This window comes from Geotrypetes seraphini, chromosome 19 (genome assembly GCF_902459505.1).
Source record: "Geotrypetes seraphini chromosome 19, aGeoSer1.1, whole genome shotgun sequence".
NCBI classification, from domain to species: Eukaryota; Metazoa; Chordata; class Amphibia; order Gymnophiona; family Dermophiidae; genus Geotrypetes; species Geotrypetes seraphini.
In genome coordinates, this window is record NC_047102.1 from 2,248,054 (window position 1) to 2,264,221 (window position 16,168).

Below are 16,168 nucleotides of genomic sequence, written 5' to 3' on the forward strand. Positions count from 1 at the left end.
GAAATTCTTTCCCCGCATATAGGCTGATTTAGGCAAAGAAGTGACAGTGCATACTCCCATTACTCCCTAAGGGAAAAAGTGAGGGGGAAGGTCTGTTGATTTCATTTTTAGAGGTTTCTGGGGTTAGGATTCAATTCCCTCTCCTTGAAAACACAAAAATTGCTGCCTTTTTTTTTTTTTTTTAAATCTAGCTTCAAAGGCCCGTTTTTGGTGTGTTTTTCTTGATGGTGGCCATCTTGGAATTTTAGCTATCTTTTTTTAAACATTGTTTTATCTGCCTCAAAACAGCTCGATTTTACTAAAGCACACCTCTCACAGATGCCCCAAGCCATTCTAGTCCCAGATCCTGCTTATTTTGTGCAGAGTTGCTGGTTGAGGAGCAGCTATGTTCTATGTGCAGCGTTGGGCTTTGCTCCCATTCAATCCTCCAAGGCCTTGGAACCCTCCAAAATCCCTGAAAATCCGGTCTAAGGTCTAAGATCCTGCTCAGGTGATGGGGTGAAATCCAAGTGCGTGGTGATGGATGAATCTCCTCTTCCCCAGTTTGGGTTTGTGCAAGGAACCTCCGGTTCCCCAATGCAAGGCTTCTCCAATTTTGTCAGCTTCTTATAGAAAACCTACTTTACTTTACAGAACCAGGAAGCGCTGCCTACAAGCACGCTGGCTCCACCTCAAGGGAACTCATCTCCCAGGTAGGTGTCCCCGCCTCGTACACTTTAGAACAGGACTGAGATGATTGGAAGTCCCTTTCCAAGTCTTTATCATCACAGGGCTCTTCTGCGACGGTGGATGATTTGGGATCCTAGTAGACAGGGGGCAAGATTGACTTCATATCACAATTTTGATCCCTCAGATCAGCTTCCATTTCCCATGTCATTTCTGACACTCTATGTTGAAATTCGATGTCCAGCCCTTCACCTCGTAGTGCTCCGTCATGTGTAGCATTATTGCATGTTCATCCAGATATCACCACCTTAGTCACTGACCAATGGGGAGTCCATTTAGGTTAGATACTTTTCCTACTGAAAGCAATCTCACTCTGATAGGATTGAAAGGAAACTTAATATGGCAAGAGCTGAAAAAGTGCCTCAAATTTAACTAATTTGTTCTTTAGCTTTATTAAAGAAATAAAACAAAAACATAAAGGAAATAAGGTAATACCTTTTTTTATCAGGCTAACTTAATGGATTTTATGATCAGCTTTCAAAGGCAAATCCTTCCTTGGATCGGAAATAAGCAAATGTTGACAAAGGCTGTTACGTTGGTGAAACAGGCCAGATGCTAAAGTCTAGGATCAACTTACACAGACATCATAGTAAAAACTACAATGCCAACCAGGATGTCACCTTTGTCAGACAACACTGTGCTTATCTCTGATATTGTGTTGCTTGTCTGTGTGTAATGGATTTTTTTTTTATGTGAGGTGAAGAAGCTGGAGCTGTCTATAAGTTTCTTTTATAAAGATGTTTGTATGTAACCATACTCCCCAGAAAAAGTCGATTTTCTAATTTGATTGTAGGATGGTATATATTGAAAGAATTGTAAATTTGTTTGAGAGCAATACATTAATTTTGTTTTCCGTTTTAAGGTACAGAGAAATACCAGCAGTCTAAACGGGTCCAATGGAAAGAAAGAGGAACTGAAAACACATTTGTAATGGTCAGGCCTTTCGCTGGTAGGAATATCTATTTTATTTTAAATAAGCTATTGCCTCATTTTCAGCCATTAAATTTTGTTTTCTTCACACCTCTGTTCTTTTTGCAGTAATACAGGACAGGTAACACTTTCAAAGTAATTATATGTAATCTTCAGTTATGTTGTCTATATTAGGTAGACAGTTTTTCTAAATCTTCAAAATTAAGTTCTTCCAAACATTTCTTGGTGCTTGTTTTGATTTGCCTTTGTATGGCTGAAAGTAGAGTGCTTGCTTGGAAGTCATCCTTGTTGAATATTCATTTGACAGAAAATCCCATCCCTTATGTTCAACATCAATTGAATGGGTTATTTTCCAACTCAGTTGCACCTCTTAACTCACAGCAAGAGCCCTGAAGTTGCCTAGTCTCTTAGAATTGTAGGCCTCAGATGTGGCCACTAGGAATTGCTGTTGCAGAGTGACTGACTTTCTCCCACAACTTTTTCTTTTTTTTTCTTTTTTTTTTTTAAATCTTTATTCCTTTTTATTTCTCTCAACAAGTGTACAATATTATTACAATTAATTCACATAACTCACTTGACATTCTTACACAATATTATTATACATGTTTTAATCCCCCCCCCCACCCACCTCCCATCCCTTCCCATATCAATAAAATAATCTATCCAAACATATACATACTTAGACATCCCTCTTCCTTAATACAATTAATCATACTTTAACCTATCCCTCCCCCCACCCTTTCTTCCTCAAACTCTTTTTTCATTTTATTATATACATTAATGCACAACAAATATATCTCATCATAGTACATATATCCCCTAATATTCCATAACAACATATTTCCAATAATTTTACCCCCTTTTCTTTTCTATTCATACATATATACCATGTTTCTTATATCCATTAATCAGTTGAAATATACCGCTATTTAAATGGATTATCCTATCCCCCCACCCACCCCCATTTCTACAAATTATCCCCTAAGGAAAAAGAATAAACCTTAATCATTATAATATTCAATTAATGGCCTCCACACCTCCTGAAACCTTTTAAAATGCCCCCTCTGTACTGCAAGAAATCTTTCCATCTTATACATATGGCATACGGAGTTCCACCAAAAACTACAATTCAGTCTAGAACAGTCTTTCCAATTAGTCGTTATTTGCTGAATTCCCACACCAGTAAGAATCATCAGTAATTTATTTGGCATTTAGCCCTCATGCACATTCCAAAAACCACTGTGTCATAGGACAATGCCACATGACTCTCCATCATTAGGCTTTTTCTTTCACTGGGAGGCAAAGGACAGCAACCTGTGAAAACTGCTGATCCTCTACAACCTATATCTTAGAACCAGCCCATCCCGAAGCCTCTATCAAATCATCATATATGGGATGCCCAGTACTGGCCTTGATTTTCTAATCCTCTGTGTTCATCCCTATGCTCTCTTGTTTTCATCTCTGCCACCTCCCCCAGGAAGGCATCCACCACCCTCTCCGTGAAAAATAATTTCCCAACATTACTTTCAAGTCTGCCACCCCGAAACCCCAGTTCATGCCCTTTAGTTTTACCATTTTCCTTCCTACTACTACTACTATTTATTATTTCTATAGCGCAGAAAAGACGTACATTTTAACATACAATAGACAGCCCCTGCTCAGAAGAGCTTACAATCTAATTTAGACAGGAAATTACAGGGTTGGGGAGATTATGGTAGAGAAAAGGATACAGTGGGTCTAGGTATCTGACAGCAGTGAGCGGGAGTTAAGAGTTGAAAGCAGTTTCCAAAAAGTGGGCCTTTAGCTTAGACATAGGATATGATATATACCTTTTAATATGATGCTAGCAGAATACTCATCTCACACAGCTTCTGGTTACAACTGGATGGTATTCACGGCAGTCTCCACCTCCTGTGCATGGGAGGGGACCATGAAGGGTCTGGCCTGCAGAAATTTGCAACCATAGCTCCAGAGTGCACAGAGATGGAATATAAGGGCAAAAAGCTCTGGAAAACAAATCCTAGTGCATAGTGCAGCGACACTCCTGCTCCTCCCTGTACCCAGTCAATTCTGCTTCGTTTCTTTCCATCTTTACTAAAGCACCTGTTTAGCTGATTGTGTGCCTAAGAATTTCTCAAGATACAAACCTCATGTATTATCCATTAAGAAACTTTCCAAATGTGTCATTCTTGAGCTTTCCAAAACTAATTAGCCTGTGTAGGTGTAAAAGTTACCGAATAAAATGATTGTATTTTTATACTGTGCCTGTACACACTTGGGAAACTGCTTACTTTTGCACATTATAAAACACCAGACACTAATCTTATAGGAAAGAGCATTTCTTTCTTTCTTTTTTATTTAGTAATTTCAATTATTCATATCAAGTCTAGATATACAAGAAAAAAATAACATTATAAATAAAAAGCAACTCTCTCCTTGAAGTGGACTTTAGAATTAGTTTCAAGGATAAACTAAAAGTAAATTATTCCAGCTAGAATCCTAACTATAAGCATTGAGATCCATTTTCTGTTTTAATTACCCTTTTTTCATGTTCCAATAGAAAGTTCTCCAAATGGGAATGATCCTAAAGTAGAAATTGTTTACCCTGATAATGTAAAATACAGGGAAAAAAAGGTTGCTCCAATAGCCAAAACCCTGGATTTCAGGGCCAAGAACTGTTTCCTACTTTCCTGAGTGGCTTTCGTTACATCTGGAAAAATTTGAATTAACACCCCGCAAAAAACCAACAGATAGCATAGCCACCAACTTCAGGATAGATACATGGCTCACGTTTCAACTACTTTCTTCAGGGAAACGAGGTGAAAAAAAATAAAATCACAAACTGCCCAAAAGTTAGGAACTTTAATAATACTAACATCTAAATATTACCTAATTTTGCTTTATAGCCATCCAATTCAAAGTTTTTAGTAAGCCATGTTTGTTTAAAATGGCCACAGCGTTTATGCAGCCTTTTAAACAACCCTCCATGGAGTTTGACATCAAAAGAAAATTTTTAGGACACGCCCCCCTCCTTGATTTTAATCACAGCTGACTTATCAAAAAATAAGAAATAATAGATTCCTAGCTACTGGAAATTAATGTTGCCAGAGATCTCAAAATGGCTTCCTGGCTCCCTCTTTCTGCCAACAATTGAAGCAGTGGTTATTGCGGTCCTGCCTTGCCAGCCCATGGAACTTGTAGCCCACAGAAGAAGTGGCTACTGCCCAACCTTCCTTTTCCTGTCTCTCTCAAGGGAAAGGTAGCTTGCATTTTTAATCAAGTGTATAACCATTTTATAATTCTTATCAAAGGTAAATTATTGATAAATCCAAGGCTTGTATGAATGGTGAAAATTCCTAATGATCCTAGTTGTACCACATCCATGAATATAAACCTTTTTTAACATTTCTTAGTCATTGCAACAAGAATGCTATCAAATTACCTATTATACTGATGCTTTGCATGCATATTAAATAGTTCCAATTCATTCAGTAGACATCATTTGCAACTTGGAATTCCATGAGTCAGAAGGCTGTTAAAAGAATGAAAATTTCTGATTAGTAGAATAATTGTATCATTCATCGGCAGCCTTGAAATGTTTATTGAAATGCATACATTAATATATGATTTCAATTTAGAAGAAGAACCTGACGGACTTAATTTTGCAAGGTTTCCAGAAATAAGTAAAAGCAAGAGTTGCCCTACTGGGTCAGATCCTGTTTCCAGCCCAAGAAGTAAAATAGATTTCATGCTGCAGTGGATTTCCCCAAGCCATCGCAATAATGGCCTATGGATGTCTTTTTTTTAGGAAATTATCCAAGCCTCTATTAAACCCTGCAAAGTTAACTGATTTCACCACATTCTCTCCGGCAATGAATTCCAGAGTTTAATTAGACGTTTTTAAATCTACTGCTTAGTCCTAGATGCACTAAAGCCAGCGATTGTCGCTAAACCTGTTTTCACAGCTTCAGCAACAATCGCTCTTACCAATCCGATGCTCAAAACGGTCCCCTCAATCGCCCATTTTCTGATCTGGCCATGCAAATGAGTGCATCAATCGCTTGGCTATTTTGCATGGGGTTTTTGCTAACATCACTTGGCTATTCCAAATGGGGTTTTAGCGATCGTAAAAACTGATGTGTCTGCCTGTTTTGTTTTCTTTTTTTTCCAATGGCACAGATATTTTGCATGTATTACACACACGACATGTCTGTCTCATTAAAAATAAAAAAGTCCCCCACTACCAATGACGGACCTCCCCAATGACCCCTGACAAATGTGGCCCCTCCCCCCAAACCCAAAACAAATGGCATGAGGGATGCCCACTCCCTCCTGCCACTGGACCCCCCCCCCCCCATACCTTTTAATTTGGGAACAGAAGGTGTGCTCAGTCCCTCTTTTCCAAGAACGCCAAGTCTACAATTTCTGGCCTTCCCCTCCTGGTGCATCATGTGACGCACGGGGAGGGGCCTAAAGCTCTGATTGGCTCAGATGCCTCAGGCCTCTCCCCTTGGGAGGGTCTTAGGCTTCTAAGTCAATCAGGGACTTCCTTAGGCTCCTTCCTTTGTATCCTGGATACAAGGGGGAGGAACCTAAGACCTGGCCCTCTCTTCTCTTTTGTTACTAGGGCAATGTCATGATGAGCATTGAACCAACTTTGGGATTCCACTTCTGATTTTCTGCTGCTATTTACCCTCTTAGTCTTTTATTTCTCTTGAGTATACTCGCAAGGTAGAGAGGTTCAGAATCAGTTTGCTTTCTCCTGGGTGAGTTGCACCCAAGGCTAGCAAGCTCCATATACTCAAAGCTACTCACTAAATGTCAGGAATTTTGCCTTTTGCATCTTAAGAATACCAAAAAGGACCTGCTACATGGAAACTAAGGAGAGATTTTGATGTCGGAAGCCATTTGAGATCCTTTTCCTAAGAGTATTTTAGAGTGAGTTCTAAACTGCATGCCCACTCCAAAGTCTTGTAATGCGATTCTTTTTTTTTTTTTTTAAGTCATGTAAGTAGAAAACTAAAAATTTAATTAATGAATGCTATAGCCCTATAGGAATAAAATGGGCTTTATCCATATAACATGGGCTACTGTTAATGTTAACCATACATAAACGATCCTGAAGGGTATAGAGAAAATAGAGAGGGACAGATTCTTCAGACTAGCGGGGGCAACAAAAACAAGAGGGCATTCAGAAAAATTGAAAGGAGACAAATTCGGAACAAATGCTAGGAAGTTCTTCTTCACTCAGAGGGTGGTGGACACCTGGAATGCACTTCCAGAGGAGGTGGTAGGGCAGAGTGCGATTATGGGTTTCAAAATGGGATTAGATGATTTCCTGAATGAAAAGGGGATTTAAGGGTATAGTTAGAGGGTTACTGTACAGGATATTTAACGGTTAGGGAATAACATGTTTTAAGTAAAAGATCACTTAAAGGTCATGGACCTGGGGGGGGGGGCCGCCGCGGGAGCGGACTGCTTGGCATGATGGACCCATGGTCTGACCCGGCAGAGGCAATGCTTATGTTCTTAAGTGAATTCCGAATTTGTCTCAGGTACTCTGCTTCTGTGCAACTGAAGTTCAATGATCACTCAGACTACTAAGTTCTACTCGATGAACAGGTAGTCATAGTTACCATGGACCGTTCCAACACAGGAGAGCAATCTAGAGGGATTGAAAATATTTTAGTAATAAGGCATGAAACACTTAATCGTGTTTCTAGTTTATGATAAGACTAAAAGCCAAAGGATAAGTGATATGAACTTCAAAGAGGTATAAATAAGCCATTTTAATAACAGCCCTGTAGTATGCTTTTATGTTGCAGAAGAAAACTGAGATTAATTTAGCCATGTTGTGGGAATTTACATTAAAAAAAGAACACAATTAACCACTGAGACCATTTCTGGGTTTAATAATTTTATTAAAGGAAGAATAGCTGAAAAGCAAAATAAATTTTGGACATGTAGAATGTTTGTGACACTTTGCTTTTTCCAGATATAATGCAGGAGTACGGTTTTGTGAGAAATAGCAATGGCAAGAAGAGGGCAACGTCTAATATTAATGTACCTTGTTAAATCTATAAAACAGTGGTTCTTAAACCTGTTCTGGGGACCCCCACCCAGAATGGCAAGATCCCAAGGAATAAAACAGATCCTAGGAATAAGCAGTGGATTTCTCCAAGCCTATGGACTTCTCTTTTAGGAAATTATCCAAACCTTTTTTAAACCCTGCTAAACTAAACGATTTCACCTCATTCTCTAGCAGTGAATTCCAAAATTTAATTACACATTGTGTAAAGAAATGTTTTCTCTGGTTTATTTTAAATCTACTACTAAGCTTCATCTCATGCCCCCTAACGGGGTTTTGATTTGTTATAATTTGAGGCTGTGTAAAGGTTGTTTGAGTGACTATAGAACCCCACTATTTACCCTTCTCCATTTGGACTATTGACCATTTAAACCTACTCATCTGTTTCTTGATCCACAACAGGACATAACCTCCCATGACTCTCTAATTTCCTCAGAAATCGTTCGAGGTACTTTGTCAAATGCCTTTTGAAAATCCAAATACATGATATCCGTCGGCTCACCTTTATCCACATGCGGTAGATTGGTGAGGCAAGATTTCCCTTGACCTAATCTGTGTTGGCTTTCTCTCATTAATTCATGCTTATCTACTTTATAATAGTCTCTTACCATTTTTCGCCCAGCACCAACATCAGACTCACCAGTCTTTAATTTCCTGGATCATCCCTGGAACCCTTTTAACAAATTGTGCTGGATTTTTAGAGAACGACGACTAACCTAAGTTAATTTTTCAATTCTATCAGCATTCTGGAATGTATACCATCCAGTCCAGGCGACTTGCTACTGTACAATTTGTTAAACTGACCCATTATATCTTCCAGTGTTAGAGATTTTTGTAGTTTTTCTGATTCATCAGAATTGAATATCATTTCTGGCACCGGTAACTTCCCCACATCTTCCTCGGTGAAGACCGAAGCAAAGAATTCATGTAATCTCTTCACTGCTACTACTGTTTACCACTTATATAGCATTGAAAGGCGTACACAGTGCTGTACATTTTGACATTTAATAGACGGTCTGAGTTGAAAGCAGTCTCAAAGAGGTGGGCTTTTAACTTGGCCTTGAACAATGCCAGAGACGGAACCTACTGTAGGGATTTGGGCAGTTTGTTCCAAGCATACGGCAGAGCAAAATAGAAAGGACAGAGTCTAGAGTTGGCAGAGAAGAAGGGCTCACACAGGAGGAGGGACTTACCAGCTTGGGAGGGGAACATTGGGGGAGATAAGTGAAGCTGAGCTTGCCCCTTGTATCCCTTGGTCATCTAGCAGCCCAAACAATTTTCTTCCCAGTTCCTTGCTTTTAATATACCTAAAAAAAGGTTTTTACAGTGTGTTTTACTTCCAGTACAAACTTCTTTTCAAGGTCTCTCTGCCTTGCATTTGACTTGTCATTCCGTGTCCTGTGTTGTTTTTAATCGTATCCTTCTTCTTCCACTTTCTGAATGATTCTCTTTTGGCTCTAGTAGCTTCCTTCACCTCACTCATTAACCATGCCGGTTGCCGTCTGGTCTTCTTCCTTCTTTTTAATACATGGAATATATCTAGTCTTGGCTTCTAGGATAATCTTTTTGAATAGCATCCATGTCTGATACAAATTTTTGACCATTCTTCTCATGTTATCATAGTCTCCTTTTTAAATGTTAAATGCTGTTGTATTGGATTTCCTGGGTAAACATTGCAGGGATTATATCAAATCTGATCATGTTATGATCACTATTATCAAGTGGTCCCAGCATCATTACCTCCCGCACCAATTCAGGCACTTCACTAAGGGAATGGGGACTTGTATACCGTCTTTTTGTCACTTTGGCATTTCAAAGCTGACATTCAAAGTGATGGGCACTAGAGGATTAAGTGACTTGCCCAGGGTCACAAGGAGCAGCATCAGGATTTGATCTCTCAACCTCTGAGTGCAGAGGCAGCAGCTCATTCAGATCATGAAGGGCATAGAGAGAGTGGAGAGGGGCAGATTCTTCAAACTTTGAAAAAATAAAAGACAGATTCAAAACGAATGCTAGGAAGTTCTTCTTTACCCAACGTGTGGTGGACACCTGGAATGCGCTTCCAGACAGCGTGATAGGACAGAGTACGGTATTGGGGTTTAGGAAAGGATTGGACAATTTCCTGTTGGAAAAGGGGATAGAAGGGTATAGATAGAGGATTACTGCACAGGTCCTGGACCTGTTGGGCCGCCGCGTGAGCGGACTGCTGGGCACGATAGACCTCAGGTCTGACCCAGCGGAGGCTTTGCTTATGTTCAGTGAGCCACAGCCCTTCCTAGGTCTAAAATTGCTTCACCTCTTATACATCCGAGGGTACTGAAGGAACTTAGGGAAGTTCTGGCAGCTCTGTTAGCTGACCTTTTCAATGCTTCTCTAGAGTTGGAAGTGGTACCAGAGGACTGGAGAAGGGTGGATGTAGTCCCTCTCCACAAAAGAGGAAGTTGGAAAGAAGTAGGGAACTATGCCAGCAAGTCTAATACAACCTTGACCCGTGTTCTCCCCTGGACCACCCACCTAATAACTACAAACTTTATAGTGCCGTGGAGTACTTCCTTGCCCCCACCTGGCTACTCCTTCATGTCATCCTGTTGGCAAAACCCTTCTGGGGAGAAGACTGATGGAAAGAATGTATCAAGCTGAAACAATATTTTGAGATGTCTTTCCTCTCCATTAAAATAAGCATCTTATAAATAGGTAATAATTGAAAAATTTGGTTTGGTACTATTTTGGTCAAGACAATGTATTCTCTTTTGCATTTTGCTGGGACTCTTCCTTGTACAAATGTTCTATTAGGTGCATTTTGCTAAAATAGCCCAAATCAGAATAAAGTTGATTTTTATCCCCTTGGGTAGAGGGGGCAGATGACATCCCATTTGATAGTACTAAAACTTCATGCTGTGATAATTAATGGTTAAAGAGGTTTATTATTCCCAATTAGTTCACACTTCCGTGGGTGGTGTAGGAGTTCTGTTGATTGTCATGTTCTTATGGCAGTTCTGTATGCGACTTCTGATGCTCATTTTCATCCACAGCATTAAATGATTCATTCCAGTCATTAGTCAGATTGGAGATGAGGTGCTGGTCTTGATCAGGTTAGGTATGTTGTCTGGGGGGGTTGGGGAGGAGGCGGAGTTCCAGCTATTCTATCCTTTTTTATGAGTTTTCATTTTTCTAAATGGATACATAGCTGGTATACTAGTTTTTTCCCTCAATTAAACCATCAATCATCTGCACATAAGCATTGCCTCTGCCGAGTCAGACCATAGGTCCATCATGCCCAGCAGTCCGCTCCCGCGGCGGCCCCCCAGGTCAATGATCTGTAAGTGATCTATTACTCTAAAGCATTTTGTACTGTATAGTAACCCTCTAATTGTACCCTTCAATCCCCTTTTCTTTCAGGAACTCATCCAATCCCATTTTGAAACCCCAAATCGTACTCTGCTCTACCACCTCTTCTGGAAGCGCATTCCAGGTGTCCACCACCCTCTGAGAGAAGAACTACTTCCTAGCATTTGTTCTGAACGTGTCTCCCTTCAATTTTTTTGAGTGCCCTCTAGTTTTTGTTGCCCCCGCCAGTCTGAAGAATCTGTCCCTCTCTACCTTCTCTATACCCTTCATGATCTTGTAAGTTTCTATCATATCCCCTCTAAGTCTCTGCTTTTCCAGGGAATGAGCCCTAGCTTCTCTAGCCTCTCAGCATATGGAAGGTTTTCCATGCCTATTATCATCCTTGCTGCTCTTCTCTGGACCCTCTGGATGCCTTCTTGGAGGCCACTGCGCATTGTACTGCCAGTTTCATTGAGTGTTCTTTTTCTCTGAGATCATAGGCATTCATAAGAACTTCATGCCTTCTAATTTTTTGGGACAGTTGCAGCTGTTCATTAATTAATTTAAAACATTTAGAATCTGCTTTTTTACCAAAGCGGCTCACAATTCACATACACAGCTTAAAATACATAGTCTTACAAGACCAAGTGGAGTGATGCTAGACAACCCGAATAAGTAGTTTTCAAGTGCAGAAAAGTATGATTATAAATTTAAGTTAAATGTTGAAGTTTAATTATGATGTAGAGTGTTTTTATGGATCATTAAATGGTGTCAATTTCAATGTTTTAGGGAGAGGTTACTATTAATGCTGACATTTGTAGTTAAAAATCTGCTATACTTGTCATTAGTATGATATTACTGTAGTATTTCACTGTTAGACATTGATCCTACTGGTGTGGTGATGTGGTACATTGTCACTGGTTTCCAGTGTGTGGTTATACTGTTGGGTTTTCACTTGTACAGTTTTTCCTTTTTTTAGATTAATAAACGATTAGATGTTTAAGCAGATAAAAAGCAAAACATGATATGTACTAATTTACAATACTTTTGTGTATTATCTTACTGTCCTTCATATTTTCAATTCTTGAAATAAGTATTTATTAAAATGTGATCAATGAATATTTTAAAAATAATTCTTTTGTAGAAACAGTCCTACCATAGGAAAAAATGTACTTTCAAGCACCATAATAATTTTTATTGATCAAGTAATACACTTTTGCAGAGGAAAATGAATTAAAACATAAGAAAACAAACCAAGAAATTATTATTATATTTATTAGTAAATATTTACCATTTAATTGTATATGGCTGCAATAAAACTTTAAAAAATACATAATTTTATAGTAATCTTTACTATTTAATTATATGCAACTAGTTGTATTCAATACTTTTTTCCCTCTTCTTTGGGTAGGAAATCACTAGGGAATATTGGGCAACTTGTTAAAAAAATTAAGGATCTAATCAAGCAAGCTGAAGCCCAATCACTCAACCAGTAGAGGATTAATTGCATACGGTAAACCCTTCCCCCCAGCATATCTTATTTGATGTGTGTAACTCAGATACACAGTCCATCATTATTATTATTTCCATCACAGTTAGAAACAATCCATCGATTCTGACAGGTTTAGCCTGAGCTTCTGCAGATTTCCACCCGATCAGCCTGGTTTTGAGGCTATCCATAATGAGTATTACTTTAGGTCTGCATAGATTGCGACTAGAGGAGCAGCACTTTTATGTGCAATTGAATGTGACATATGTCACTCCCATGTATCTCTATCCAGTGACGGCTCATTTGCTTATTGGAATGACATTAAGAGAAAATACATGGACTATTCCATTTTTAGGGGAAGAAGGTGTAGATAGTTAAAAATATTTTATTAACATAAGGAAGGTGAAAGAGCTTCATTTCACTGTTTAAATCTTCACAAATTATGCTTCTGTTGAACAGCGACAGCTTTGGAGTCCAAGGAGAACCTACAGCAAGAATTCAAAGAAACTGTTATTCCTGCCCAAAATCGGGCAAAGCGAAAATTAATGGAATCCCCTAAACTCTCGGATCCACGGAGCAATAATCGGCTAGATGATTCCTTCAGCAAAGACCTCTTCCCTATCTTGTACACACCAGAAAACTGCAAAGGAACAACAGCCCCAGAGGTTGGTTCAGAAATCATCACAAAGCAAGACATCCAGAACAATATTGATGACCGGGACTTCAACATGCCATTTCAAGGAAAGAGAGAAAGCGATGCAGGATGTGAAGAGACTGACTTGAACTCCACTGTCATTTTGTGTCCAGGCCCAAGTGACACAAATTGTGACTCTTCAGATGATTTCTGTCGACAGGAACCACAGGCATGCAGCAGTAGCAATGTTTTTCAAAGGTGTGGGATGTTTTTCCTTTCCTTTCTTTATCTATGCAAAACAATATTCTATTCCAATAATGTTGCTTCTTTTGATAGTGTTCTGCCAGGGACTGGCACTTTTTCAACAATCATTACAAAAGAAAATGAAGTGTTTGGCAAATGATGGCTAGAATATATGGTTCACATAAATCTTAGATTATAAATTTCTTCTAATTAAGGTATATTAGACTATACAAGATCCTCCTCTTGCTTGAATGTGACTTTCACTCTTAAATAGCAATTAAGTTGGCCAGCACATAAAGATCAAAAGGAGCATACACATTTTTCCTTCTGCCATCTCAACTTCATTCTAAATGTGAAGATGTGATCTGCCCTCACATCAGAAGCATCCCCATGTTAACCACACTTAGAATAAATGGTGTTTTCATATACCCATAAAAAATGTCCATGATGAAGCAGAGAAATGTTTTAAAACTCCAATTGTTCTTTGTGTAGAATTGCATAACTTTGTAGCAATTAACGTGCAGATGTCAGCCAAAGATGATATGCTCTGCAGGCTCATGAAAAGCAAACTTTTCAGCTATTTAAGGGGTGTATTAACTTTTAACATGGCAATTAATGTGTTGGCAGCTAACACAGCATGTGTTAACTGCTGCTTTCAATAGGTAACAGAAGGGGTTATGAAATCTGTCAACATTTTTATAAGCAATATTGATGAAGGGCTATCAGGCAAGACTTGCCTTTTTGTGGATATTACCAAAATCTGCAATAGTGTAAACACCCTGGATGGTGTGAATAACATGAAAGATTTAGCGAAACTTGAAGAATGGTCTGAAATTTGGCAGCTAAAATTTAATGCTAAGAAATGCAAGGTCCGAAGGAATGGTACAGTTTAGGGGGTGAAGAATTTATGTGCATGACAGAAGAACGGGACTTGGGTGTGATTGTATGTGATGATATTAAGGTGGCCAAACAGGTTGAAAAGGTGATGGCGAAAGCTAGAAGGATGCTAGGGTGCATAGGAAAAGGTATGGCCAGTAGGAAAAAGGAGAAATTGATGCCCCTGTAGAAGACTCTGGTGAGACATCATTTAGAATATTGTGTTTGGTTCTGGAGACCACACCTTCAAAAAGATATAAAAAGGATGGAGTGTGTCCAGAGGAAGGTTACTAAAATGGTGTGTGGTCTTCGTCATAAGGCATATGAGGACAGACTTAAAGGTCTCAATCTGTATACTTTGGAGGAGAGGCGGGAGAGGGGAGATATGATAAATGTTTAAATACCTACGTGGCGTAAATTTCGCATGAGTCAAGTGTCTTTCATTTGAAAGGAAACTCTGCAATGAGAGGGCAGAGGATGAAGTTAAGAGGTGATAGGCTCCAGAGTAATATAAGGAAATACTTTTTTTACAGAAAGGGTGGTAGATGAATGGAACAGTCTCCTGGAAGAAGTGGTGGAGGCAGAGACTGTGACTAAATTCTTTCCTGCCCCCAACCCCACCTACTTCATTGCCTGCAACGCTGTTCAATTAATACTTAACTGTATGTAACTATGTTTAAATTAATGTGAACCGCCTAGAACTCACTGGGTATGGCGGTATACAAAAATAAAGTTGTTATTATTATTATTATAAATTCAAGAAGGCGTTGGATAGGCACGTGGGATCTTTTAGAGAGAGGAAGAGAGAATGGTTACTGCGGATGGGCAGACTGGATGGGCCATTTGGCCTTTATCTGCCATCATGTCTCTATGTAATGCAGAGACTGTTTGCGTATTTAAGTACTAATGTGGTAGATAACAATATAGAGCGATTCACACAGTCTGAAGAGCAAATTTAACTATATTGCTGTTGATAACTTTATCTGTATTAACTGTAGAACTGTCTCAGAGTGCTGGGAATGGTCTTGTATCTGAACTAGCAAGGTACTTGCAAAAAGCTGTCAGTCATGTTGTCCAACTCAACCTCCATCCCAGGGAGCTGCTCCTGCCCCCTCAGTTTGTTATCTGCAAGCAAGTTGTTCAGAAGTGTGTTTGATCTGCTCTTCTATTACATACTTAGAAAGAATACATTTTGAAATACCTTCTTAAGCTTCCCGTGCATTTCATAAACTATGTTCCTTGTGTAAAACTTTTATCCACTATTTACATTATAGATATGATCTTGCCATACTACCAAGTAAAAATCTTGTGAAGCCACAGAGTGAGAAGCCGTCTTACATGGCGATGACATCCGCTGCGGAGCGTAAAAGAAAACTGTTCTGGTGAGTTTGTTGCATTGGATGCCGAGTTCTGAAGCCTCAACTGATTACTAACATACCCCGCTATAGACCCAGCATGCTCTCTTAACAGGCAGAAAATAGGATTAACCACGCTAGCCTAGTAAACAAATTCACATCTGCTGCAAAGAACAGCGGACTAAGGGCGAGATTCTCAAAAATTTGTGTTAAAAACCAATGGGCCGCTATAGTGATTTAAAAAAAACAAAAAAACTCATGCAATGAGGTTGGCGGAGACTAGTGGAAGGTTTGCTAAATTTGCATGTGCCCATCATTGGTGATAGCAATGGCCACATGTGCAGAATAAATGCCAACCCCCAACAACAACAAATCGAGCTGCTGAAGCCAAGCAACCCCTCACCCTTTGTTGTACTACATTTGCATATCAGTATCGGAGACTGCTAGAAAACTTGGAGAAGACCTCGGTAAGCCGCTAAAATACTTGCTGGAACCAGTTT

At 39.3% G+C, this 16,168-nt stretch overlaps 1 protein-coding gene across 1 annotated transcript in view; it reads left to right on the forward strand.

Annotated features, from left to right (window-relative positions):
* The window catches only part of KIF18A (kinesin family member 18A), a 43,777-nt gene that overhangs the window by 23,688 nt on the left and 3,921 nt on the right, over window positions 1-16,168 (forward strand). Inside the window, exons 14-16 of the mRNA XM_033928428.1 lie at window positions 1,589-1,675; window positions 13,020-13,452; window positions 15,588-15,695. Of these exons, the coding sequence (XP_033784319.1) occupies window positions 1,589-1,675; window positions 13,020-13,452; window positions 15,588-15,695 (628 nt within the window). The remainder of the gene's footprint in view (window positions 1-1,588; window positions 1,676-13,019; window positions 13,453-15,587; window positions 15,696-16,168) is intronic.